We start from the raw sequence: 27,648 nt of genomic DNA on the forward strand, positions 1-27,648 counted from the left end.
TATTACATAATTTAAACATTTTGCTGATAAAGTTTTTTTTTTTTTTCAATGACTGGTTTTTTTCCATATAGCAACAGAAGAAAAAAAAAGATATTAGGCTCCAAAACTTTTGACGAAGGTGAAATTGGTGGCATGATGACTTCAACCCCTTTCCCTCCCCCCCTATTTTTTTTTTTTCTGCCCAAAAGGCATTTGAAGTTCACTTCCCTTTCAGCAAATTGCACTGTTTAAAAGTGGAGGTTGAAAGACCAAAACCCACAAGCTTCTTCCCGCCCCTCCCCTGCACCCTGGAAACCCCCGTCCTCACCTCCCCAGCAGTCGCATGGATCTTCAGGGATGATTATTTTTTATTCTGTACCACCCAAAGACATTTTCTAGACCTGTCCCAGAGCTGAAAGACCTGTTACAAACCCCCTGTCCCACCCCCCCATGGTGTGAGTTTTACCAAGCGGATACGCGAAGGCGCCGGTAAGACCAGTAAGACAGAATATACTCATCATCCGCACCACAACGCTACGTCTCTAAGGCATGCCGTCCTAAGCACAATGGGATGGGAAGCCAGCTGGCTTCACCTGTGTCCCATCTCACGTACCTGAGGCAGGGAGGGAGAGAGGATCTGAGATGGCTCTCGGACACGCCGCCTGCCTTCTTTCTCCACCTCCTTTGTTTTATTTCCCTGTGTCTTTTCCTCAGCTGAAACCCACTGTCCTTCCTCCCCCTTCAAAGAGGCATCTCCCCCCCCCCCCCCCCATGAGGTTAAAATGCCTCTGTGTGTGTGTGTGTTTTTGAGGCTGGATGCTACCATTGGTTTTTCTCCTCCAGCTTGGAGCTAAGAAACATGGGTGACATCTGGCAAGGAGAGAAGGCTGCTGTCTGAAATAACTTCTGTGTTGGGGTGGAGAGGGAGGAGAGACTGAAAAACTGAACACGCGAGAACTGTGGGTGGAGAGGAGTCTAGCTGATGGCATACGTACGTTGGGTGTCTCATGGATGAGATGCCCCACCACGTGTACCTGCCCAGTGTGTTAGCTAAGGGAGCTTGGGAGGGTGTTGGTGAGCAGCTTGAACTGGCTGAAGACCTCCCTGGAGAAGAAGAGTCTCTGTGCTCCGAGTCCTGCACACTCTCACCACCCTCTCTGCTTTGGCATCTCCATATCTCCTCATCCCATGGGATACATACACGATAGCCTGGAGATACCAGAGCTGGTGCTGAGGGATTCGGCTGCCAAATTTACGACAGTTCCTGAACAAGCCTCTTCATGAGGAGGGAAATCCCTGGCAAGGAAAGACCTCTTCCGGCCTTTGGGCAAGTAACATCACTTCTGTCTCTCTCGCTTGCCCTTCTGGGAAGGGCTGAGCCCTCCTTGAAAAGTCGTTAGCTACTGCTCATAAAACCCTGCCCACTGCAAGGAGCTTGTGGCTGTAGGCTACCTTGTTTTGCGCAGAGTGCCTTGCTGTTACAGAGATGCCAGCAGCATCCAGCAGGTCACCAAATTTAGCACGATGTCTCATCTTTGGAACTTCCATGAGAGCAGCTTGTGACCCTTCGTAGATGTTTAAGGAAAGAAAAAAAATAAAAGGTAATTTCAGATTTTTCCTGAAACACCCTGGAGGACTCTCAACCTTCAGGTGTCTCAGCACAGCACTGTCCCTTGCTGGGGACCAGCAGCCAGTCACAGCACTGTCCTAGGAAAGCCACAAAGCCAGCATGGGCAATGGTCGTGCTTTGGGAGAGGGTAGTGGTGTGGGCTAGCCTGAGCCTAGTTAGCCCAGACTCGTGGGGAGTGGGCAGATGTCCAGCAGCTATAGGCAGCAGGGCTATACCTAAAGAGATACAAGGTTAGATGGAGCAAAGGGAGAGGAAAAGGTGAGGAGTAAAGCAGGACTGTACCTTCCTCCTTGTGGCTGTGACCTTTCCCAGGGACTGTGCAGGGTCCTTGTGCCCTAGGGATGCTCAGCAAGACAACTGCCCTCTTCAGCAACCCTCCTCTACGCAGGACTTAAATAATTTACTTTGTTCCATGTTACCTGCCCTGCTTTCACCATGAGCATCTCCACTAGGCTCCATCCCTGGCATCTGGGGGCATGTCACAGGCAGGAGAGCAGGAGCCTGGTGTGTCCCAAGGAACGTGCGAAGTAGCCACAGCCAGTGTTGGAGGGGGAAAGTATCACGTATTTAAGAAACTCTTCAAGGAGAGGAAGAAGGTAGGAGCAGAGGGAGAAGGGGGGGAAGTTTGTAGACAGAAATGGAGATCTGGAGGCTAGAGGATGGGGATGGACCCAGCCCCCATGAAGCTCAGCCAGGTTTGGGGCAAATTCTCACCAGAGGCTTTGGGTCACCACCTGCTTCTTCCTCCCTCGTTTCTTGGCTTCATAAACATGAGGTCCCTTTCTAGGTGCTGTGGGCTGCCCTCTCTGACACTGGGTCGGAGCAGAGCATCACCCCAACTCCACTTGCCTAGGGGGTGGCTTCGGTTCACTTGTAGCCAAGAAAATGCAAGACATGACATCCCTCCTAGTACTGCTTTGGCAGCCATGCTTGCCAAGGCCTCTGCTCCCCTTCAGAAATGCCCTCTCCATGATTTTTCAGGGCCAGGAGGAGGATTTTGTTAGCTTTGTTGTTCTTCTGCTGGCCTGAGGAGGTTCACCTGCTGTGGGGCACTGAGCCAGCTGGGTTACAACTGCTCGCTGCCAACCAGGATTTGTTTGGTCATTGTGTTGAGAGGTCCAAAGGGCTCGCGCTAAAACTATTTAAGAAAAAAAAGTCCACCTAGATTTATTGAGCTTAAGTACTGTCAGATGATGCAGAAGAGGAAGCCCCTGCTCTGAGCATGCTGGGAGGATGGACCGGGGTGACCATTTCCCAGTGACATGCTGGGAGGGGGCATGCTGGAGCCACCTCCCCTCGAGTGCACCGAGCGCATCGCTCTCCTACCAGTCCCTCCTCCCTCCCCACGTACGAGGGGGAGGGCATTTCCCCCAAAAAAAGAGACCAAACCGTTCCCCTGGGGCCGTGCTGTGGTTCCCTGGGCATTGCTGCACGATGGTTGGCGCTGGGAGTGAGAGTCAGACACGGGCAGGATGCCATGGAGTAGGGAGAGAGATGGAGACACGGACTGAGAGACAGAGAAAAGAGTGATGGAGAGCTGTAGGCAGGCGGGACACGAGGGCTGTCTCGCTGCAAGGCCTCTGGCGCTTAGCCGGAGGCGTTGATGTAGAGCTGGCTCTTCAGGATGTAGTCGATGACGGGCTGGCAGAGGTAATCCACGACGTGTCCGTCCCCATGCTGCAGGGCCAGTCTGTGGTGCGGGGGCAGAGAAAGGGGTCAGAGCCCACTTGGGTGGGTCAGGTACCCCTGCAAACGGAGGGGCTGGCTGGGGGGTACCCCTCTCCCCACTCCATAGCTGGAGCTCCCCTGCATCACCCACCTGCTTTTGGTGGAGCTGACGACCGACATGGGGTGGTTGGAGTCGTCCTTCACCACCAGGATGTTGTTCTGAAGGGGAGAGAGGAAGAGAGGAGCAAAGGGATGGTGTGAAAGTGGGTGTCTGCCCCACCAGCCCCCCCCACCTCCCTGGCCTCAGGGGGCTGCTGCATGGTGGCCTCATTGCTCGTCCCACCTAGCAGTGAGAGCATCTGGCCTGGAGACATTTTGTGCCCTTGTGGCAGAAGTGCTGCCCTGGGTGAAGAGAGGCTGCAGGTCCTCTCGCAGCCTTCCCCAGCCACGCATGCATCCACTTACTTTGTACTTGCGGAGTATGGAGGAGTGGTTCATGATCCGGTCGGGGTCTGCTCCATCCCGGGGCACCACCACGATCCCAAACTCCCCGACTATCACCTCCATCTAGGAGCAACCCAAAGCAGGGAGAGCATTATAACCACACCACGCAAAATCTGCCATGGTCAGCTGGCCCCCCCTGCACCATGAAAGCTGGGCCATGGTCTGGATGGAGATAGAAAGTGACCTGAGGCTATCTCAACAGCCTTTGGCAGAAACTTGGAATTATCAAGGTGTGGTAAGTGGCCTGCAGTGGATGAAATACAGGGTTAAATCCTAGTACTAGATGTTGAGATGAGGCTTTAGGGAGGACTTGTCATGGTAGAAGGAGGGTGGTAGCAGAAGGGATTGTCCGAGGAGGACGTGACCTCTGCCTTGCTGGAATGCTTTGCGAGCAGGATGGATGTGTTGGTCATGACAGAGGTCTTGTGGGGTTGCTCTTCCAAGGTTGTTTGCGCCAAGGCTGGTGGCCAAGTTTGTCAACACGTGAAGATGGCTCCCACTGCTCACAGCCATCTTGGGTGAGATAAACCAAAAGAGCTCTGGGTCAGCAGATTCAGGCAGCAGGAGCCCTTGAGGTGGTGCTGGTGCTGGATGCCTCCTCTGCCTGCGCTTTGACATCAGGCAGCAGGAGCCCTTGAGGTGGTGCTGGTGCTGGATGCCTCCTCTGCCTGCGCTTTGACATCCAATTTTTACATCCTTTGTGCTGGGCCTCAAGGCTTGCCTCATCTCAGATTTTACAGCCTTTCAGGGAAGATGCCTCCAGCTAATTGTTTTAAAAAAACTTAGGATTGAAGGTGTGGTAACTGATTTTGGAAATGGTTGAGCGGCTCAAAGAGGGGAGGGTTTGTGCTGACTGCCCGATTTCAGTGAAGGGCCAGGTGAGCTCCCACAGCCAGCACCGGGAGCTGCATGCGGGTCGGTAACCCAGCCCCTCTCGAGGGCTGATGTCCTCCCACGAAAATACGGCTTCTTCAGGCAGGGACCGCAGTGTCCAGGGCGCTGGGTGTCCTGCATCAGTCCTTCACTAATCAGGTGAAGGGAACACAGAGGGGTGGGCAGTGGATTTCGTCCATTTGAGCTGTGGCAGTGAAGGTGCTGAGATGGGCTCGTTCCAGCTGTGAGCTGGTGTTAGGCATCACCTGGCTGAGGAGCCAGGATGGTTTTACGTCTCGGTCTTCATAAAGATGGGTACTTGAGTACCTCACATTGCAGAAAAAGCCTTTTATTAAGTGAAAGCTGTTAATCTGGCTGTAAATGTGTTTAATTTCTAATGTCCGGCCAACTTTTGTAAATATCTTATTTCCTACCTCCCCACCTCACTCTGCTGGGACTGGCATCTACTTGATGATGGCTCCTTCCAAGGGACAAAGAGTGAGAGCACTTCCTTCGAAAATACCTCGGGACAGGCTTACCCTGCACCCCAGGTGATGTCCTCTGCATGAACAGTGAGTGGGAGCAGGGCTCGGGTCTGCGGAAGGGGAGGCTGGGTAGGGTTGGTGTCTCAGGAGCAGATGGTCCTGTCCCTCAGGCTGCCCGTGTGTAGGGGAGATGAGGGTCAGGGCTGGGATGGAGGAGGCAGAGGGGACAGTGGGCACAGCTCCTGCCATCCCAAGGGACACGAGCGGCTCCCAGGAGCACTGGGTGTGGGAAGGAGAGGAGGAGGAAGAGGAGCACGGACGGCAATGACTCACATCTGCCTCGTTCCAGAGACCGGGGATGCAGAAGGACTCCAGCAGGTCACTGCCGCAGAGCAGTAAGATGCGAAGCTCTGAAGAAAACAAGCAGAGAAGATCAGAGATGGGAGCAAACGGGGCTGAGCAGGCAGTATGTGTCCCCCCCAGCCCCTGCTGTCCCGTTGCACTGCCTGGGGGGATGCTCTTCTGCATAGACCTCTCCGGCCAAAAGTAGTCCCGCTAAAGATCCCGTAGTCCTTCTCACATCCCTACTGGTGCCAAACACCAAATAGCCCCCACCCCAATTTATTCCAGCTCCTCTCCCATGCTGCTGGCTTGTTGTCAGCGTTGCTACGTGCTGGTCACCTGCAGCTTTGCTTCAGGCCTGGAGGTGGGGTACCCACAGGGAAGGGGGTCATTTCTCCATGCTATGGGCACCCACGATCGCTTCATGAACTGCTGTGCGGGCTCCAGCCGCGAGGCAACAGGGAGAGCCCAAGGGACTTCTCAGAGCCCTAGGCATGGCCATGTTTGCTTTAGCAAAGCTGATGGTGAAGCACCAGTGGTTTTCCTTGCTCATCCTGGAGGACTTCCATGTCCTCCCTTTCTCTCCCCAGCCTGCAACTGGTGCTTGCTGACAGCTTGCTTTGCGGGTTGGCTTTGCTGCTTGCAAGAAAGTTGTGCTGCAGAAAGGAGCTTTCTGCTCTGATGGGGCCTTAAAGATTAATTTATTTGCACAACCACCAGAGAAAAGCCATAAACCCACTCGGAGGGGTGGGAAGAAGCGGCTGCATGGGAAGGTGCCTCCCTGGCTGGCATTTCCAGGCGGCCAAAGCCTTTGGGCTTTGCTTGGTGCTGGTGCTAGGATGGGTGTCGTGCCAGGCTGCGTGAGAGCTAGCCCATGAAATGGGTCTCAAAAACACCAGCAAGCTCCCCATGCAGAGCCCCGGGTGATGTCTGGTGGTGCTAAGCACGTGGCACCCCGGTGGGTCTAAAACCCCTAAAGGCCTTTAGAGAAAGGGTCACCATGGCTGGTCGGGCAGCTGAAATTCCTGCTGCTGTGTGCAGCGCTCTGCAAGGCTGCAGGCAACAAGGGGATGTGGGTGGCACCACCATGGGAGGATAGATTTGATGGCTCTTGGGGTGACTTTCAAGGCATGATGCCATGGCAGACCTGAGCCAGCGCTGGGAGCCGGGTCCCTGCTGCTCACTCCCTTATTTCAGGCTGCTTGTCTGCCTGCGGGAACAGGCTTGGGCCAGCTCCTGTTTCACCCCTGAGCCCCGAAAGCTGGCACCGGGGTTAGATGATCCAGCATCCTTTGCTTGCCATGGGATCCATCATGCAGCTGCTCCAGAGCAGTGTAGCACTGGCCCAGAGGAGCCGGAGAAACGTGGAGGGGGGCTGCGTACTCACCGATCTCCTCGTATCTCATCACCGTCCCCAAGTTGGCATTTTCATCTGGGGAAGGGAAGCAAAAGAGAGGTGCTGGTGCCTGGCCTGGAAGAGGGGGCTGGGGGCTGGAGCTAAAGCAGAGGTGATGCTGGACCTTTCCTCTACGTACCCACAAAGGTGAAGCGCTCCATGGGCGGGCGAACGCAGCAAATCCGGCTCAGGCTTTCTCCCACCTTCCCCAGGATCTTTGCTAAAGGTGAAGAAGGAAAATTAACGAGAGAGGCTGTGTGACCAACCCACCCAAGCACTTCGGCCAGCCTGGTCCTGCGAGATACTCCTGTGCCTGGGTGTGGAAACTGCTCTCAGCTTCTCCCCACCACCTCCTTTTGCTGTCTTATCTCCTGAGAGAGCTACGCTGTGCCTTGCAGGGACCAGCTGGACAGGTAAAATCACTAAAAAAAAATTACAAGATGTTAGTTTTTATGGGATTTAAGTAAGCCCCCTCTACTGCCCAGCTAATACCTCCGTGTCCCACATCGCACCGGCTCAGGGGGAATTCAGCCATGTCACCACTCCTGCCAGTTCATCCCCTGCATGCACCCTGTAGGTATCAGGTAGCCTTTCTCTTAGCGGATCTCACCACCTGGACGTCATCCAGCTGAAGTCCAGTGAGGTCTCACAGCTGTTTTAAGCTGGTTTTGGCTCCCTTTGCTGTGCTGGATGCTAAATAACTACTCCATCGCGTCCCCACCTGACCCTGGGCTTGGTGCATGGAGCCTGATGAGCAACCTGACCCAAAAATGAGATGATGAAGCACCATTCTTAATGCTTGGCAGCCCTGGTTGGGAGGTGAGAGGTGGGTGGTCATTCCCCTCTTTCCTACCCTGCTACCACCTACCCGCGGTGGGCTTGTTGGAGACGTTGTTGTTGTTCTGGTAGATGGTCTGTGAGGACTCGTTCTGGGGCTGGCCGATCACAGGGGTGATGGAGGGCGTGTTGACGTTGGAGAGGATGCATCCAGTCACTCTCTGCAATGAGGGAAAGGTGTAGCTGGAACAGTGCCTCCACCCCAGCTAACTCCCAAAATCTTTATGACCTCCAGATCGAGACTCCGCACCCCAGCCTGAAGGTCATCTTTAGTGACAGGTAGGTCCAAGCTCACGTTAAGATCCCCAGTCCCATCCAGCCTCACCAGATCGGCCTGGGCCAAGCGGGACCTTGTGGATAATGACTTGTGGTTAAGGCTGGGGACAATGAGATTAACTTTTTGGATGGACCCATGAGGCTGGCAAGGCTGCAGCCATGCTGCCTGCAGGCAGGCATTGCCCCCATCTCCTGGAGGTGCTCGTAAATTCTGACGAACAAATAAAAACACAACAGCTGATGAGTCAGTGGTGCAAAGCCAGCAGCTCACACGTTACCCCAGGAGCAGATGTGCCCTGTTCTCCTCCACCAGTCCCTGCAGGAGAAGGAAGGCATCTCCAGGGGCTTCCTGGCTTCCACACAGTGGTCCCAGGATGCGCTGGACATCCCACCGGGAGGGTTAACGCCACTTCTGCACCTCCTGTCTGGGCCGCCCATGAGTTTGTGTGATGCTGTTTTATCCATTTCCCGCCCTTGGTTTGCTCGCTACATCCAAGTGCTGGCAGCAGCCTTGCTCTCCCCGACCCTGTGGTCACCCGAGGGTGGTCATCTTCCTCCTCGGCTCTCGGGCCTGGCTGGTCTTTGGAGGGACTTTTCCTCCTGAGTTTTGCGCTCCCCAGGGACCCCCCCAATGCTGAATTTTCCCTCTGAGTCACTCAGGTTCATACAGTAGTTTTGGCTCAGCTGGTGGGTGGGGATGCCCACCTACTTCTCCTTCCCCCCAGGGTGGAGAAAGCAGTCGATGTTAATGATTTGGCTTACACCCACTCTTGCCTTCACCCCTGCTCCCCTCCCAGCGTGCATGGGACTGGGTCGGTTGGTGCATCCGGCTGGAGGGATCAATTTGCCTTCACCATCAGGACAAGGAGCTCAAAGCAGCTGTGGCAAGGTATCTCACACATCTTCCAGGTCAGGATTTTGGGCACGCTCCCGCAAGTCTTCTCTCTGTCTGTCCCAGCCATGTTTTGGTTGTTGATGGCCACGTGCTGGTGCAAAAGCAACCCCTTTCCTGCACTCTCCCCTCACCCCGGGTGGACCAACAGCATGGGGGCTGCCTCACCTTCATCAGGTCACGGTGGTGCTCCAGCACGCTGCAGGTGGTCTGCCAGGTGTCCTGGTAGCACTCCCAGGGGTCCACCCTGTGGAGAGCACAGCAAAGAAGCAGTGTTGGCCAATGGCCACTGCCTGGACCTCCTGCCCATGCGACCTCCTCCCCACTGTGCCGGCCAGGAGTGCCATGAGCAGCCACCGTTGCTCCCCCAGCTCTGCCATGGGCCATGACTTTTCTCCAACCCTTCCATCCAGCTGTCCCCAGTAGCTCTGGGGACCTGAATGTGTGCCTGGACACCTTTCTGCTCTCGGTACCCAACTAACCAGCTTTCATTTGGCTTGGATGTAACTGCACATGTTACAATCTTGCTTCCTGAGGGCAGCCCAGAGATGTTTCTGGTCCCATCTCAGCCACCAGATGCCATGTGGCAATGCTGGGAAGAGGTGAGTCCGAGGGCTGGTGCCGCAGGTGTGGAAAGGGAAGGTGCCACAGCACAAGGCTGGGGTGGGCTGGGTGACTCTGAGCCTCACCCAAACACCACAGATTCAGCAGTGGGCTTTCAAGACCCCCTGAAGACAAAGGGCTCCCTTGAAGGATGGTGTAATGCTTCTCGTCGGTTCTCTGCTGGGCTAGGAGGGGAAGGCCTCCAGTGTTTGACCAGGCTTTGGCTGGGACAGGAGAAAGTCCATCCTGGAGCTCTAGCAGCTGGTGGCATCTCCACCTTGCATGCAGGACTTTGCCACCACAGTGCCGGGGAAGGGACAGGGGCTGCCCGGGGCTGCTGGTGCTGCGGCGTGTGCAGGCTCAGCCACTCACCTGATCCAGTCGGAGGACTGGACGGCCAGTTGGCACATGGTCAGGCGGTGTCGGCTTGAGACCAAGCCCTGCAAGAGAGGGTGATGGAGGAACAGTTACGGGAGGCGAGCATCGTGCCCTGACCAGCCTGGGCTTGTAAACCTTCCCAGGGCAGAGCATTGGGCTCACTCAGATGAGACAGTCCAGAAGGACTCATTCCTGCCCACAAAATTAATTCAGCTTCTGTTTGCTGGAGGACAGGAGTTCCTGCCTTGCTTCAGCCTTGGCTACACACCGGTTGGTGAGATTTGCTCAGCACCACCACTCTCAGCCCTGAGCTGCAGTGGGCCCAGACTCGGGGTTGGTAGTTTTTTGAAGAAATTTCTCCAGCTTTCAGGAGAGGAAGAAACTCTCTCCTCTCCTAATTTGGATTTCCCCCTGTCCCAGAAAGTGCTTTTAAATGTTCCTGTTTGCATCACCACCATCCCCACAAGAAAATTGGCTTTGAAATCATTTAAGCAAAAGTAAAACCAACCCAACAAGATGACCACCACCATTTTGAGTGAGAACGTTTCTCTTTGCTGTCTAGTACTTTAGCTGGTTGTAGGGTCTTGCCGCAGTTTTTATATAAGAGTGAGTGGTTTCATCCTCTCCCTCCTCTCAGAGACTTTCCCTTCGGTCAGGAGCTGCCCCAGGTAGAGCAGGTCCATGAAAGGACCACGGGTGCAGGCAGCGCTGCCCAGTGCTCACCCCTGGCTTCAGAGATACCATTGCACATAGGAGGCAGAGAGGGAAAATGAGGACAACCCACCGTCTTCCCGTAGGAGTCGTGCACAGGTGAGACAATGCCACCGATGACGATGAAGCGTCCGGTCTTGTGCAGGTAATCCCGGGCTCGCTCTGAAGAAGGACGACAAGGAAAAGGGTGCAGGGGGACTCAGCTGGACCCACTAAGCCCCACAATGCCCCGCTGCCACCCACCAGCTTTGCCCAGCGCCCGTGGACCGATTCATCCCAGCTCATGCAGTGCCGGGTGGGGAAGGTGACCAAGTGAAGGACTGGCTTTATTTTTACTGCCCATCCCATTCAGTGCCATCCTTGGTGATGCTGAGCATGAACCTTCTTGGAGAGCCCCAAATCTTGTGGGAAGGAGGATTTGGTGGAGGAAGGCAGGTCTTCTGCAAAAGCTAAACCACGCTCAAACCCCAAATCAACTTCAGTCACCTTGCCAGGGCACCCAAGGGGCAGCCGAGAGCCTGTGGCACCAACAAGAGATGGTCAGCAGAGACGGGCTCTTTTGGGAGTCCTGGAGGAGCCAGACTGAACTCACCAGGTGATGCATGAAGCTGGTTCGTTCACTGCCTGCAGACAAATCCTTTCCTTTCTATTTGTCTCTGCCCACAGACTACATCCACCCTTTCGCTCCCCACGACTTCTCTCTTCCTTGCCTGCTACAGTTTGCTGCTGACTACCAGCCAAAAGCTTTCTTAGCAGCTGGAAGGTGACTGATGGCTCTCCTAACCTCGAGCATCACTTCAGACAAGGACCCCTTAGATGTGGGTGAGATTAAAAAAACCAGGATAATAACAAATCCCACTGTCTCCACCACTACTGGGCTGTGGGGACAACCCTGTGCTTTTATGAGCAGAAAACTTTTTGCCAGCTCATGCGTTGGCAGCTGGCCATAACTCCCTGCAGGAGGATATCAACGCCGACTGGGGGATGGATGGATGGATTGAGAGCAGCCCTGCCAAGAAGGGGACACTGGTGGGTGACAAACTGGACATGAGCTGGCAGCCCAGAAGGTCAGCCATCACCTGGGCTGCATCCCCAGCAGTGTGGGCACAGGGCAAGGGAGGGGATTCTGCCAGCTGCCCTGCTCTGCTGAGACCCCCCCCGGGAGTCCTGCTTCCAGCTCGGGAGCCCTCAGCACAGGACAGAGCTGGAGCTGTTGGATCAGCAATGATGCGAGGGCTGGAACCCCTCTGCTGGGAGGACAGGCTGGGAGAGCTGGGGCTGCTCAGCCTGGAGAGGAGAAGGCTGCGGGGAGACCTTACAGCAGCTGCCAGTGCTTAAAGGGAGATTATGAGAAAGATGGGGACAAACATTTGAGCAGGGCCTGTTGTGACAGGACAAGGGGTAATGGTTTTAAACTAAGGGAGGGGAGCTTTAGACTGGATATAAGGATGAAATTTTTTACAGTGAGGGTGGTGAAGCACTGGAATGGGTTGCCCAGAGAAGCTGTGGCTGCCCCGTCCCTGGCAGGGTTCAATGCCAGGTTGGATGGGGCTGGGAGAACCCTGGGCTGGTGGAAGGGGTCCCTGCCCATGGCAGGGGGGTAGAACAAGATGATCTATAAGGTCACTCCCAACCCAAATCATTCTGTAAGTCTGTGAATCTAAGATGTGCTGTTGGTTGACAGCCTAAATAAGAACTGTCATCATGCACAGGGCTGCACGCACGGATGCTTAGCACGGATGGTGCCCTGCCACCCCACCGCAGGACCCACACCTCACATGCTACTGCTTTGGAAATGCTGACGGGTTCACTAGGAGGAGCATCACAGCCCACCTGGGCACCGCACCCCATCCTTGGCCGCTCAATGGTGATGCCACATTGCTGTTGGGGCAGGTGACCCATTCTACCAACCCATCAGTGCTAAAGCAGCCGAGTTCCTGTTTCCCCTCCAAAAGACACTTTCCCAAAGAGAAACAGGAAAAAAGAAGGGAAGGAGAACAGTCAGTGTTTGCCAGATGCAAGCACAGTTGTGGTGGGTGTAAAGAGGAATGTGAACGGACAGGGGATCCTGCTGCATCTTCTGGAGCTGCTGCAAGTGACTGGGGGTTCCTGAGCTTTTAAATGGCAACAGAAAATCCTCGTGGTCCTGCTGCTTGTTGAAAATTCACCGCAGGACCGTTCACACCCGCCGGCGGCATGAGGCTAACACCGATTGAGTTCGAACGCGTGGGAGCGACGGCTGAGCCCCGGGCCACGGATCTGCGCCACGGGCAGGTGAGAGCGTGGCTTGGCACGTCTGGACATGGGGAACGGGGTTTTTTCTGTGCGTATATCAACGGCTGTGCTTTTCCTACACGTTTCCCAGTCAAATGACCTTCCTGTCTGGTGAGGATGGGGTTGTGCGGTTTAGGAAAGGATGCTGTCCTGGTGGTGCATCCCTTCAGCTCCCGTGCCCTCACTTGCGCCCCGCTTCGGGGTAAAATTCAGCTCTAAAACTATTTTAGCGCTCCCTCACAACAGCGTGGGATGGATGAGGGGCACTCATACGCTGAGGGAGGCAAGCGGGGCTGAGCAGGGTAGGGGGACAGGGACCTCGCTGAAGAACTGCTTTGGCAAAATAATTATTTTCCTCCAAATTTTGAAATTTACACTGGGAAATATGTTCAGCTATTGGGTCAGTTAAAAAGTCAATTAAGGAACTATAATTGCCATGGATGATTTTTTTTTTTCCCCTTGGGTGTGCTGAGCAGCCCCAGGCCCCCGTGGCAGCCTGTGGGAGATTTGCCAGGCGCAGTAAAACCTTTTCCTAGGACTCACCCAAAAGCCTTTCCCTGGCTTCCTTCCCAGCTCTTCTGCCCTGGGCGTGCCGGGCCCAGAAAGAGAAAAATGGGCTTAAATCTTTTGACCTGTGCAAGGAGTAAAATTCCATTGCCTGAATTAGATGTACCGAAAGTTTTCCTCCCTGCCCTCAGAATCCTGGCCTCGCAGGGGTTAACACTGGCAGCTTGGTTTGAACTGTATTTTTTCATCTTTCCTGGTGATTTATCTGCTGGGAGCTGTGTGGGAGGATCTCCATCCACCAGTGGGTTTCACCGGGGTGGTGAGGGGACCAAACCCAGCCCAGTGTGTGACTGTGGCCGTACCCAGCGAAGCACCCTGTGGGGGAGCACACAGAGAAAAATACAATATTCTTGGGTCTTTTTGGCATGGGCAAGGGTATTTGAGGTTGAACCAGCATCATGAAGCACAAAAGTCCATAGGTGGTGGGATTCCCTTTGCAGCTCACCACAACAGCCCTCTGTATCCATTTGTGCAGAAAGGCAAATGTGAAAAAAAGAATTCTTTCTTCTCCACTCTGCGTTTTAAAAAGAGGAATCAGGGGGGACCAGCAGCACTTCTCTCTCTCCAATGCTCTGTGCTCGCTTTTATTGATGACACTGGCTTTTCCATCACTGCCTTCAAGGTTAATCAGTCAGGAGAGAGAGAAAAAAAAGAGCCATTTTTTTTCCTGAATCTGCTCTTTCTGGCGTCCTCCACACAAACCATGTCCTCGGACCTCTTCTAAAATGAAAAAAAACCCAACCGCATAGGGTATACATTGCAGAAAACAGCATCAAGATGCTTTCATAACAACAAAAAAAGAAGTCACGATGTTGGAAGAGGGATTAAAAGCAGCAAAGAAGTGGATTTGAATGAGCCTAGAAGCAGAGGAGGTTCACAGGACAGCTATCCTGACTGCCTTGCATGCAAGAAGACAACTGAAGCGCTCAGAGTTTGTTCCCACCACGCAGGGACAAAATCCAGGTGTGATTGTTGGAAAAGCCAAAGCTGAGCCTCGTGGAAGCACATTGCCTTGCCAGAGAGCCCCGGCTCTGGGTGTGCCAAGGAACCGAGATCGATGGGCCAGCACCTGCCTTTATATCGTAATGCAATTTGAAATGCAAATTAAAATAAAAAGGACATTCCCTAACAAAAAAGATGCCATCAAGTTTTAAATGAACTCCTCCTCTCATTATTGCCTGCTTCACCCCAGTTTGATTTTCCTTGCCATGAGAAGATTAAAATCACCAACCCGTTCATCTCCACACCTTCCCCTTCGTGTATGGCACCTTCATAAAGTTTATTTTTAAGACGAGCTGAACTCTTCGCACATAACGTTTCAGGATCTCAGGGGTGCCTGGTGGTATTGATCATTTGCCTTGAGTTTTTTGTGGTAAAAGCCAGCAATTTCCCCCATTGTGCTATTTCTTAGGGTCTGTATTTAAACAGCCCGGCACAAAGCTCGTGTCTTCAGGGGATGTGATCCATGCTGGTGGTACATCATCTCAGCTCCGGCTCGCAGGAGCTCATGCCGAGCTTCCACCACTGCCACCCGCCTTCATAAACCACCTTTTCCTGCAGAAAATCTGCTTGTCTCCTACAAACGCACGCAAAAGGTTGGAAACCCAAGCAAACCCGTGTAATTCTGGTGACTGCAGGTGGAAAAAGTGTTTGCCTGTTCCTACAGCAGGGCAAACAGCTTCAGCGGGACAGATCCTACGGGATGCCGACATGCCACTGGCCTCGCGGCGCTCACGGAGGGGCGTGCTGCTGGGAGGTTGTGGAGTCTCCTTCTCTGGAGATATTCCAGACCCGCCTGGACAAGGTCCTGTGCAGCCAGCTCTGGGTGACCCTGCTTCGGCAGGGGGTTGGACTGGGTGACCCACAGAGGTCCCTTCCAACCCTGACCATTCTGTCATTCTGTGTTGCTGCTTTCTGTGTTGCCACCAAAATTATTTGGTTTTTGCCCTGCACAGTATTATTTAGAGAAACCTGTAAAAACGATGCTGCTCTGCAGAATTTATATATGAAATTTGGGATCCACATTTTCAAGAGCTTGTTTTCCAACTCAGAAATACCAAACAATTTAATTACACATGGAAAAAAAAAATATTTATTCACTGTTAAATCTCTGCAAGGGAAATATTTGGGCAGACACATAGGCTACAAAGCAGCAGTACATCGTAGCGAATGCAGGGCTGAGCCAGGAACAGGAAGACCTGCCTTTTGGTCCCGCCTTGCCTACGATCTGCAGAGCATCTTGTCACGTCCCAGACTGGTCCGTTCTCACCCGCTTTTGGGGCAGAGCACGTCCGTTAGCTTGCAGGGCTGTGTCCATCAGGCGGCTCTGCCCACTCGCTCACGGCTCTGCTGGCTCGCTTGTTCCTGGAACCGTCAGCTCAGCCAGACCTCCACAGCCATCCACGTCAAAGCAAAAGCCTTTGAAAAGATAGCGTTTTCTTAAATGACATCTCAAATCCCATCTGGAGAGGAGCTGTGCCGCTAGCGGGGCCAGCACCGCGGTGGGAGCAGCCACCTCCACTGCCAGGACGGTGGCAGAGGGTTAGGGGCAGGTGTCACCATGGCTTCAGGGTGGCACAAGATTGTGGCAAGTCTGCAGCATCTAGATGTGTCCACACTGCGATGGTGATGTTGCATTAAAAGCTCCTTTTTTATATATACATATAGAATGAATCTTCTTAGACTGACGTACTCTTCAGCGGCTAAATGGAGAGGGCAACAGGCAGCCGTAGCCAACCCTGTCCAAACGCGTTAGCTCATCAAGCGTTGAGTCTCGTCCTCTGTACGAGGCAAGACAAAACTGCTTTGGCTCTTGTAAGAGTCCCCGTGGACGTTGGTGGTTCATTCCCCAACCCGGGCTGAGGTCGCAGTGCCTCCTGCCATGGCGTGTGCTCCCGACAAGTGGAGGAGGCGGTGTGGGTCTCAGCATCCTGAAAGGATGGGTGATCAGTGGTGTTGCTCCTCACGTGGAGCAACTAGGAGTTGGGCAGCAAGGGCAGGGAGATGGGATGGAGGTCATGGCTGGCACAGAAAAGGCAAAGAGGGTGAGTCTCCTGTCCTTGGGTCTCCTTCTGCCTTTGGTCTTCCAACCTGAAGCAAGCAGGGCTGTGCATGGTGTGAGGCTAAGCTGAGGAGCTCCACACCCAAGAACGGCACTGGTTGTTCTTCTGGGTTTCTGGAAAAGGGACGTGGGGTTTGGTTGGGCGTCACTTTGAACTGCTGTGGCTGATCTGATGTTGTGGTGTTTCCTCCAAACCCCCAGGTCCATGTTCTTATAAAAGACCTTGCCTTACAAAATTTGTTGTGCCTTTCATGCAAAATATGCTGCTTGTGAGGACCAGGTTCATGCTTTCCCGGCAGACATAGCTAATGTCAAAGATACCACAGTAGCTTTGCGTTCCTCTGTCTGTATTCCTTACGGCCAGCTGTCTGCGCAGCTCCCAACCTTCCCTCCCTGCTTGTGCAAAGTTTTCTGCCTGGGAGAGAGAGTAGATTTTGGTCTTAAAAGCCATCGGTCTTGGGCGCCTCAGTTCTGCTTCTCTGCCAGTTGCTGGGTTTCTGGCCCGTTCGTTGTTGAGCTCAACCTTCTGTCATGGCTTTCCAGTCCTTTCCCAGCCTATTTCTGGCCTGTTGAATACCTGCGATGTCCAGAGACTGAGCTGGACCCCAGAAAACACTCTCCAGTGTTTTCATTTTCTATGAGCACGTCATAGCCTGCAACACCAACGCAAGGATGTTGGGTTGGCAAAGAAAAGCTCATTTATTTTCCGGTGTAAATTGTCCTTAATGCTCCAGACAGCCCTACATGGCTTTTAAACATTGTTGACAAAAATAAACTACCCGTGATGGACCCTGCCAAGACGTACATTAGCCCACCGGCAGCGAGCTTGTGCAGCCGCAGCTCCGCGGCTCTGTGCCTCCTGGCAGAGCCCCGCCGCGGTGGCTGGTGGCTGACCTTAGCCTTGCTATGTTGGGGAGGGAAGGGACAGGGGTGACACCTGAACCCTTCCCAAGCACCGGTGATACCTCCCTGCTGCCCCAGCCCAGCTTTGCTTGCCTCCCTTGCAAATACATTTCAAATAGTTTTGGCTCTACCCCTTCCCTGCAAGATGACAACGGGGAAAGACCAATCAGAGGATTCGTTCCAGGCCTACAAAAATGATAAGTGATGATTTTGTCCAAACTGCATCAAAAAATAGCACCCTGCTTCACCCACAGGAAATCAGTGCTTATTTAATAGATGTTTCTTTTTGGTGGGTCTCACTGACTGTATTTAATCACAACGTTTCAGCTCCTCCAGCACTTCTCCATCACCTAAATTGATGTTAATGAAATCAAATATTCCTCGTGTTCAACTTTTCAAGGTGTAATTTCAAATAGTATTTGCTTTGCCTTTCTACCCGGTTCATCCGCACCCCCAAGACTTCCTTTTTCCTTTGATGCTTTTTTTTTCTACAGAGCAATACCACTGCCCGAGTCTGATTTATGCCCTCCTCCCCATGGGGGATTGAAGCCGCAGCCCGCCCACGCTCTGCGCCAGCCTTCCAAAAACGCACAGGAGGTAGCGGGGAGGCAAGAAAGTTTTGCACAGTCTTAATCGCTCTTTGCCGAGAGCCGGGGCAGAGGATGGTGCACGGCCGTCAGTGATGGAGAAGGCAAAACCATTTCCCGGGTGTCTCGTTCTTCTTTCGAGCAATTTGGCCTCCGATGTCCTCGGGTGGGAAGCGGGATGTGGCCGCGAGGCACCGAGGGCAAGGCAGGCGCTTTCCCGCTGTCTAAAATACCTTCTCCTGCAGGGGAGAGTGACCCAGATACGCTAGCACACTTTGTTTTATTCTCGAGCTAGCAGCACTTACAGGACCGAAATGTTGCTTCCTACCCCAAGCCCAGCTCGGGCAAGGAGCCAGCAGTTATTCTCAGTCTAATTGAGTGCTGTGTGTGTATAGAAATATATATTTAAAAAAAAAAACAAAAAAACCAACAAAACAAAACCCAACAATCCAAACTCTGAATGCCAAATCAGGGATGTGTTCATCAGAGATGTACTTAGAGCCCAGCTCTCCTCTCCTCTCCGCCCCAGGGCCACTTTCTCTGTCCCAGTCAGCGTCTTCACCCACCCACTGCCTACAGCTGCACCTTGGTTAGAGCTGGGGAAACCATCAGCACCTCCATTCCCTGGTGTTCCTGGATGAGCAAGACAACTTTTCTACTAGAAAAACAAGCCCTGACCGCTGTTCAAGACAAGTTTCCCTTTTGGGAAGAAACAGAAGGAGGGGCAGAGCGTGGGTCTTCATTGTGGTGTTGACCTTACCCAAGGCAAGCCTGGGGAGATCCCAGTGTGTCCCATTGACCCAAACAGCATGTCCTGCCTCCAGCTCAGTATCCCCTAGATGATCTCAGTCAGATTCCCAGGAGACTTTTGTTTGGTAGAAAAATCCCACTAAGACCCCTAATGCTTAATGATTTTCATCTCTGAGCTAATTTCTCTGTTACACATTTTTCCCTCCACCCCATTAGTCCATAGCTGCACCTTGGCATTGCAGAACTAACAAATTTGGAAAGGACTTCCATGCTAAACAGCTTCAGTCATTGCTGCACGTTTGCTTTAAGGGTTTTTCATAAGCACAAAAAATCATTGGCCTCCAAATACCTGGAAACTCATGGTGGAAGTGAAGGTCTGTGAAAGGCCCCAGAGCAGTGATTCTGCAGCACCGGAGCCTCCCACCTCCCAACCCACCCAGGCCCCCCACCAGCGTCCAGCTCTGAGAGCTGCCCGAGTGATGACTAATGAGACTCATGCTATCACCATCTGTTGACCACTTGTGGCTTTGTGGCTGAAAAATGAAATTAGATGTTTAAAACCATCTGAAAAGAAAGGTTAAAGACTGAGTCACAGTAAGCTGACAGAAGTGGCAGAGCATTTGCTGGAGACCCAACAAGATGAGGCCTGGGCAGAGGACCTTGTTGGTCCCAGGTGGTTTGGGTCTCTTAGATGAAGCCATAGAGGAACAGTCTATTTGATACCATTGAAACTGAAATGTAAATTGAAGGCATCCTACTTTTTCCTTTTTTTCAGAAATGGAGTATTTCCAAGGGGTGATGCATGTGAGAAGGCACACAGGAACCTCGGAAGAAACCCTCCAGGTCCCAGAGCTTGAGAAGAAGCATCAGAGGAAGATCCTGGAAAGCAACCCAGGCCAAAGTACTTTCCCTGCCTGGGGCATCCCACCCTGCTGTGGTGGAGCCAATGGGAGCTGGCAATGACCATCAGGTGAGCAAAGTGAGGATAATTACGTGGAGCTGCTTCTTGAGTTGAAGCTGCTACCAGCTCCTCCAGGTAGGGATGGACTTACTTTTCTGGTGGGCAGGCAATTAGCACAGTGCTGTTGCTCTTGCCCTTTCTAGGGAGAAGCCATATAATTTATGGCCCAGAGATCTCCATCCTGGTATCACAGGGAGAGGAGGAAGATGCTTAGCACCTTTCTGGGTCTCACCTGAAGGATGGGCAGCTGAGTCCTGTGAAGGTGGACCACCCAGAGCTGCTGCCTGGGCACCTCAGAGGTCTTGGGGCTGGTGAGGTGAGGGGAAGCATCTAACCTGGTAAAAGCAACTCTTCGCAGATAAAAATGGATGAAGAAGATGACTTCGTGTAAAGAAGGACATTTTTGGAGCTCCCTGCCGCATGTCAGCACCAAAACACCTTGCTTAGAAGCCCTCAGAGAAGGATTAAGTGTCTCTAGGTAAGATGAGCTTCTGTGCGCACGGTATTGAAGTGAAAAGTGAGAAGTCATATAACTTTCCCTGACTGGTGCATTAGCCATCAGCAAGGGCTCTGCGCGGTGTAACGTGGTGCAGCAGGAAGGGAGGGGGTTTTCCTCTTCTAGCGTGGTATTTTCTTCATTTTCTTAGAGGGAAATGTGCCAAAAATGTGCATTTGCCAGCACTCAGTGTAAAACACCCCTTGAGCACTGGGATTTCTTTAAGTACAAACTGGGGGAGTGAACATTGCTGCAGCTGGACTGGGCAGCAAGCGGTTGGAGAGATTTTGGCCGCAGTCTGTCTCTCCTGGGGGGTTTTGGAGGCGAACAGTTCTCCAGCTGGTGTAACGCGATGTAAACGCACTGCCCACAGCAAAACGTCATCAATTTGTGGCGCGACTCTGGTCTGGAGCTGGTGCGTGCCGTGTATCTCGGCTTTGATGAGAGTCTAAATATCTGGAGCAAAAATAAACTGTTCGGCAAGCCAAGAGGAGGGTGCTCCCGATGGTCCCGACCGCTCTCTTTGAAATAATTCTTCTTGCCCTGGGCCCACAGATAGAGTCTAACAGGACCAGGGTAGCAGCCGAGCTCCTGTTTGTTTCTTGAATGAGGTTGTAGGACTGGATTTCTCACTGCCGGGTTTGTTTATAGTCGGCGGAGGTAAGAGAAGGTACATGGCACACTTTGGGAGGTGGCATCGTCATAGAGACAATGCAATGCCTCACAGACCATTATAAATCCTGCTAAATGTTTAAGAGCTTATAAATATTTCAAAAGAATCCCTGAGTAGTTATTGATGGAGTTTAATCTGGTGCTTGGGAAAACTCCTCCTCTTTGTGGGTCGTAAAAAGGAGAAGAGATGCTTCAGATGCAGGAAGCTGGTGACAAAGTCTGTAGGGGGTGCAGTGCTGGGAACATGACTGAGACCTAGAATGACACCCAGAAGAGCCATGGGTGCTACAGTCCAACAGCATGGCACCCGAGAAACCGCAGACTTGGCATGCTTTGGGCAAGAGCTGGGAGAGGAGGTGTGTCGGTGACTCTCCCGCTGCAGCACAAGGCTGGGCTGACCAGTTTTGCTGTCTGCCACCGCTCTGTGCCAGGAGCACTCAGCCGGGCTGGGCACATCTTGCCCTCCCGGACCCCTCGCACCTATGGAAGATGTTGGCTGTTTGCTGTGATTTGGGTGGGTTGTCAGCGGAAGCTCCTCTGCGGTGTTGCAGAGCCCGGCCAGCATTAACTTAAAAAGGTGCGGAGAGCTGAGCACAGGTGCTACAACTCCCCTTGTCCAATAAATCACCCTGGGTGTTATAATTAATGTCTGCCCCAGCTCTGCCCCGAGTCGTACCCTCCCTGCTGCTGCTCTGCCTGCGCTCCCTGAGTCCTGCACCCTGTGGAGTGAAGCCAGGGCCAAACCAAGCCCTCCCTGTCCGTCACGTCCTCCCGGAGTCCCATTACCCACTTCTAGCTCCATCGATCGCTCCCGCTAATTACGCATTCAGATTTCAGCCCGAAGATGAAATGGAAACGCGAGGCAGCCTTGCAGAGGCCCTGACTTCTTACTCATGTTGCAGATGGAAGAGGCAAAGCCTCTCTCGACCTCCTGACGAGCTTTTGCTAGATTGGGGGGGTTGGTCGGTGGTGGAATTTTGCTTCTGGTCATTTGCAGATAGGTTCGCGTTTAAGCAAAAGGGGAAGGGGTGAGCTGTTGTTCTGCTCGCGCGCTTCTCCCAGCTCCAGCCCAGGGAGTGAGGCTCTCATTAAACTGCTCTGCAGTTCCATCATCTCAACAAAAATAAGAAAAAGTGATTCTTGAATTTCAGGATATTGAAACAGCACACTGCAAACAAAAGCCTCCCTTCCTGCCTCTTCCCTAAGAAAACTCCATCCCTTTATCTCAAAAATCTATTTACGTGATGCCGCAGACCTCAGTGCTGCTCCTCTGAAGGGCTGCATTGGATGATCAACAAGCAGCCCACTGGGATTTCTAATTGCTCAAATTTTCTTAAGAAGCCATGCAACGGAGAGTTTTACTTCTGACGGCAGAGTCCTCTTTCATCGTTTTCCATCAGAAGCATTTTTTACCCAGCTGTTGGTTGGGATGTAAAGTCTGTTCGATAACAGATGCATGCAGGATATACGGAAAATTTAATTCTAATTAGACCAAAAGGGCAGGGAAGGGAAAAATAGTGAAGATTTGCTGAATTTGGAGATTCACCCTATCTGTGAGCTAGTTTTTTCTGCGCAAGTCCAGGTACTGGCACTGTTTGAAATGAAGCCGGTGGGAAACTCGATGGCCAAAGAGGTTTAAACCACCTGAGGTACCAAGACGCCCTGCAAGCAGGCTATATCTGAGACACTATAGATGTGATTAAAATCACCTGTTTGCTATCAAACACTTAATATTGCCAGAAACAAAATACTTGTAAAAAAAGTCAGGTGCCTCTTAGGGAGTGAAGTAGCAACATCCCGAGCCTTTCCTTGCGGGGGGGTCACCCAAACCGCTGCCGCTGAGCATCCCCGCTGCCCCCAGCCTCCCATCGCTGGAGCAACTGCGCGGCTGGGAGAGGGGAAGGGTGGCTCGAAACCTTCCTCTGCGAGGGCAGGGAGAGCCCCAGGAAACCTCTGCTAACCAAAGACCTATGAGCAGAGGTGGAAAGGGGGATGGAGGCGTGGCAGTTGGGTTTGGAGGGTCACCCAAGCCTGGGAGATGAAGCTGTGCCAGGCTGCTCTTAGAGCTGGGCAGAAATAAAACTGCGTTTGGTGAGCAAGGCCATTCCCTTGAAGCCAGAGGTTTGCACATGAAAGGATGGGTTGTGAGGAATTTCAGAACTTTAAAAAGGCAAGAAAAAATGTCTAATGTGCCAGACTGGGGAATGTAGGCATTTACAGAGAGGCCTTTTCTTCTACAATTTAAGAAAAATAAAGAAAAAGAAAATAGAAAAAAAAAAATCAATATCAAGACACTGCATCTTGATCGACCAGATACCATCTCTCCCCACCAACCCCCTCATGTTTCGCTTTGCAGAAATCATCAGAACTACCCTCCAATTCTCATACATGTCCATGGGACAAGGCAAGACCTTTCACCTGCAGAGGTACAAAGAAACTCTTCCCTCCAGATCTGGCAGTTTGTTGGCTCCCTCTCTAACCCTAAAACACCAGGAGGGAGAACTGTGCAAAACTTGGAGCCTCTGGCCTTGCATGGTGATGCTGTTAATTCCAGTATTTTACCCAACATTACCTTCAAAGTGAACTGTGTGTTTTTGGATTGAAAAAATAGGATTTCTATCTTGGACTGCAAGGCTGCCTTTTGGTTTTTGTGCAGGAGGAAGACACAGTTGTGTTGGGGTTCCCTGAGCTGGCAAAGGTGGGGAAACATTTTAACTGTCAAAGCAAGCGCCAGCTCGTCAGCTGGAAGAGTACCAGCACGGGCTTCGGTGCTCCAGCAGGGCTGTGCGGATTAGATTTTGCTTTTGACATTGGTTCGTTGGTTTTGGACCTTTGGGTAGCATCGCCCGGGAAGGGAGGTGTAGGCACACTGTGATGAGGCCAAGATGGAGGGAGATGTCCTCCAGGCAGCAAATCCCACGGCTGGCGGTGCTGTGCCGCTCCATGTGTCCCTGGTGGATCGGCACTGAGATGCCAAAGCCAGCGTGGGGACATCTTGGAGGTTCCCCTCCCAGGCTGGCTGCGGGGGAGAAGGGTTAAGCATCTACCCCGTGTGAATTGATTGGAGTCTGGGTGTCTGCTGGCCATGTTGGCCGGGGTAAGCAGCTGGGATCCCTGGCACTGAACAGCGGCGGGGGACACAGGACTTTGTTCTGAATCTTATTTTTCTCCAATTATTAAGACTTTTTGCACAGGATCTGCTTTTCCTTCTCTGTACCTCTTTACGATATAAATGAAATGGAGTTTCTTTTAAGGCTAAAGCCCATCGGCGTTCACGTCATGTTTTAGAAACAACCTCTGTCCTCTTCTCTCCTGCTGCATCCTTCCCCCCAAATCGGCATCCTAAACTGTTCCTCGCAGCCCCATAAAGTTTGAAAATACAACTCAAATTTGTGACTCAGAACATACGTATATCTCAAAGCACATCTGATACCACAAATAACTCGGAGTGTTTTCAGAGCTATGTGGGTGTTTGTCTCAACCCCTTGGTAGGGATGGCTGCACAGCACCGCATCTCACCTACTTTTCTGTTATATGTTATATATCTTACGTTAATTATGAATTTATATGTATGGTATTGATTTTATATGCACAGACAAGAATCAGCCTCATTTGGTGAGCCCCAGTAACCCAGCCTAATAACTGGTAGAGGATGGAGGGAGCCGTGTTGCTGTAAGTTCAGCTCCACACAGATGTGAGAGTCGACGGCGGGCTGCAGTTGCAGGTCTGGGTTGTAACGAGAATCTAAGCTTTCTGGAAACCCAAGGGTAGCGATGATACCGAGTCTTAAATTCACATGGCTGGTGGAAAAAATAACCCAGTGGGAACCTTTCCCCTGCTAGAAGAGACTTCCAAATAATGAACCCATCTCCTGTTCAGGCAAAAATCCGATGGGAAAAAGTTGGCTTTTGGCCTGAGTAAAACATGGTAAGATCCATACTGAGAAAAACTATGGTGGGCATGCAACGGTGTGTCTGCAGAGGCATACCAGTGCAAATCTTATGCTTCCATTTGGCTTACTTAGTGCCATGTGTTAAATAGATAAATTGAATCTCTCTGTGTTAAGCAAAAGATCCTCCTATCGGGCTCACAAAGCCCAAATGTTTGTCTGAAAGACAAAGACAATATTTTTGCACAAACTCAGCTGTCTGAAATGCAACGTTTACAGGATGGAGTACTGCTTTTGTTGGACTCGTATAGCGCAGAGCTAAACGAGTAACACAGACTTTGGTTGAGATTTCCATGGCTTCACATGCTTATTCTTTTAGACTTGGGGGAAGAGTTCCTCCAACAAAAATGAACAGCGATTTCGAAGTTAATTCTGTGTCATTTCCTCGTGGAAGGCTCCTTTGTCCCTGCCAGGTATCTCAAGTTATATTCCAGGATCTCTACAGGACACAGGCACAGAATATATCCACATAGAGCCATCCTATTTGAGCTAAAATATGTCTTCCTGAAAGACATCTAAGTCTCGGTTTACAGCCTTCATGTGACTGAGAATCCATCAGGTACCCAAGTGCTTTTTCCTACTACTTGGTTACCTTCACTCAAATCTACACACCATATCTGTGGCTTGAAGTTGTGTGGTATCTAACACTGCTCCTGGCATCTCCCCAGGCCTTATTCTGCTGAGTAAAGGAGCCCCCTTCCATCACATATCCTTCCCCCGAGTAGATACTGAAAAGGTCAGGACCAAGTTGCTCCTTAACATCTTTAAGGATGGATCTGGACTGAGCCTCTCTAGACTCTTGCCACAAAGCCTGGTTTCTGGAGCTAAAGTAATTCTTGCCACTGTTCCTCCAAGAAGGGTTTTGCTAATGCTATACATGAAAATAATACAACCTTTCTTCTTCTGCTTGATATTCCCCTGCTTATGTTTACAAGGATTGCATTTGCTGCTTTATTTACCGCGTCACACAGAGTTCGTATTCAGCGGGCTACGGACAATCGCTCCTCAGTCCTTGACACAGTCGCTGTTTGGCGGAAGACATTTGCCTGTTGTTTATATTTGACGTGTGTTCCTCCTTGCTGGACATATGACTTTGCATTTGACTTCGCTATTTGAACAAGCCCTTTTTATCAAACAATCCGAGTCAGGGAGCACAGCTGACTCGTTACCACCATTAATTGCTATTCTGCCCACTCTGGGGTCACTGGCACTTTTTACTGACAGGGATTATATATTTTCTTCCAGGTCATTGATAAAGATACTGAACAGTACTGATAAAAAAAAAATCTAATTGAGAGTCTACTAAAAACACCCACTGCATACCAATCTCTCACTGATCCTTATTTTCTAAATTATCTCTTCTTACTGGGTTTTAGTCCACTGAATATGGGCCATGTTGATATTTTTAGTATTACTTGATCAAAATATTATCTAGGACTAAATAATGGGAATTACAAAAAACTATTTGATCAGTAGTTGCTTCTATCAACCAAGTCCCTGTAATTTCATTTAATTATTGTTTTTATTTTTAAATAGTTCCTCTTGTTCTTTGTTGTTTGCAATTGCTTAGGGAAGAGGACTTTTTTGAAGTTTAAGGCATATTGGTGCCTGGGACTACATTTTGTTGGCACTTATGAAATGGAATAACAATGTGACCATTTGTATCTAGAAAACCATCATTTTCTAGCCTGCTGCCCAACTCATTATGATCTATGAAAACAAGGTCTGACGCAGAGATACCCCAAGATGATTTCAATTATTTTTGCGCTTGGAAACTCACGTACAGCTTTCAGAAACCACAGGGATGCTTCTCCAGCTGTAGCACAAGACCTTCAGCATCTGCTCCCCACCCTCAAATCCCCTACCAGACATCAAGGATGGTTCCAAGAAGGGATATGAGACAAGCCAATCTTTCTACTCCCACTTTTTTGGTGGTCTGCAGTGGGCACTTCACCCCCACAGGACGCCTCCCCACCCCAGGTAAGTCCCTGTCTGTATAGGAATCTCCAGGCGTTTCGAGCTTCGCCCAAACCGTCAGTATTTATGGCATGTCAGGCTGCCTTTGACAGAGACTGCCCTTCCTCCATCCCTCCATCCTCCCTCCCTCTCGTCTTGCCTGAAGAGGCTGTAGCAGCGATTCTGGCATCCCCGTCATTTGGATCGTCTCGTGGATGCTCGGTCATATCAACCACCCCGCACGAACATTTCCGATCGCTCCGACCGATTACCGATCTAAAGGTTGGGTGTTCTCACCTTTCGCTTCACTGCCCATATTTTTGTTCACTTCTGCCGCGCTGGGCTTGGGCTGCTTGGCCCGGTCCCTCCCTCCGCGGCCAGGGAGGATGGAGCAGTGCTGCAGCGCCCGCAGACCCAGCGACCGGCCGGGGTTTGGGGGGGGGGGGGCAGGCCCGTGCGGAGGTGAGGGGACCCCCCGCTATCCGCAGGGCAGCGCAGCCAGAGCGGGGAGGGATGGGATGGGATGGGATAGGATGGGATGGGGGGGGGGGCAGCCCTTTTGCCACCGCCCCCGGGGACACAGGCCCAGGGGACCCGCCGCGCTTTCAGCACCACCGGCCGCGGACAGCGCCCGGCCGGGCGGCCCCGCCTCGCGCTGCGGAGCCCCGCGCTGCCCCCCCCATCACCCCCCCCCATCACCCCGCGGTGCGGGGGGGGGGGGCCGTCGGGACTGACCGAACATCTGGATGTGGCCCTTGGTGATGGGGTTGAAGCTGCCGCAGGCCAGCAGGATAACGTGGGTCTTGGTGGTCTCTGTCATGGTGGTGCCGGCACGGCCCTGCCCCAGCCGCTTTTTGTGTCTCGGTGCGGCTGCGGCGGGAGGGGAGGGGAGGGATGT

The 27,648-nt window shown here is 52.1% G+C and overlaps 1 protein-coding gene across 1 annotated transcript; it reads right to left on the reverse strand.

Moving 5' to 3' along the window:
* On the reverse strand, nucleotides 1-27,648 carry LOC104334017 (nicotinamide/nicotinic acid mononucleotide adenylyltransferase 2). Its single transcript, XM_075422683.1, has 11 exons — nucleotides 27,486-27,648; nucleotides 10,648-10,736; nucleotides 9,858-9,925; nucleotides 9,051-9,129; nucleotides 7,746-7,875; nucleotides 7,017-7,097; nucleotides 6,869-6,913; nucleotides 5,473-5,549; nucleotides 3,743-3,844; nucleotides 3,429-3,496; nucleotides 1-3,299 (listed from the first exon to the last, which is right to left on the reverse strand). Exons 1-11 carry the CDS (start codon nucleotides 27,568-27,570, stop codon nucleotides 3,197-3,199), a joined length of 927 nt encoding a protein of 308 aa, XP_075278798.1. The 5' UTR covers nucleotides 27,571-27,648; the 3' UTR covers nucleotides 1-3,196.

The sequence above is a fragment of the Opisthocomus hoazin genome, chromosome 6, assembly GCF_030867145.1.
Source record: "Opisthocomus hoazin isolate bOpiHoa1 chromosome 6, bOpiHoa1.hap1, whole genome shotgun sequence".
In the NCBI taxonomy this organism is placed as follows: domain Eukaryota; kingdom Metazoa; phylum Chordata; class Aves; order Opisthocomiformes; family Opisthocomidae; genus Opisthocomus; species Opisthocomus hoazin.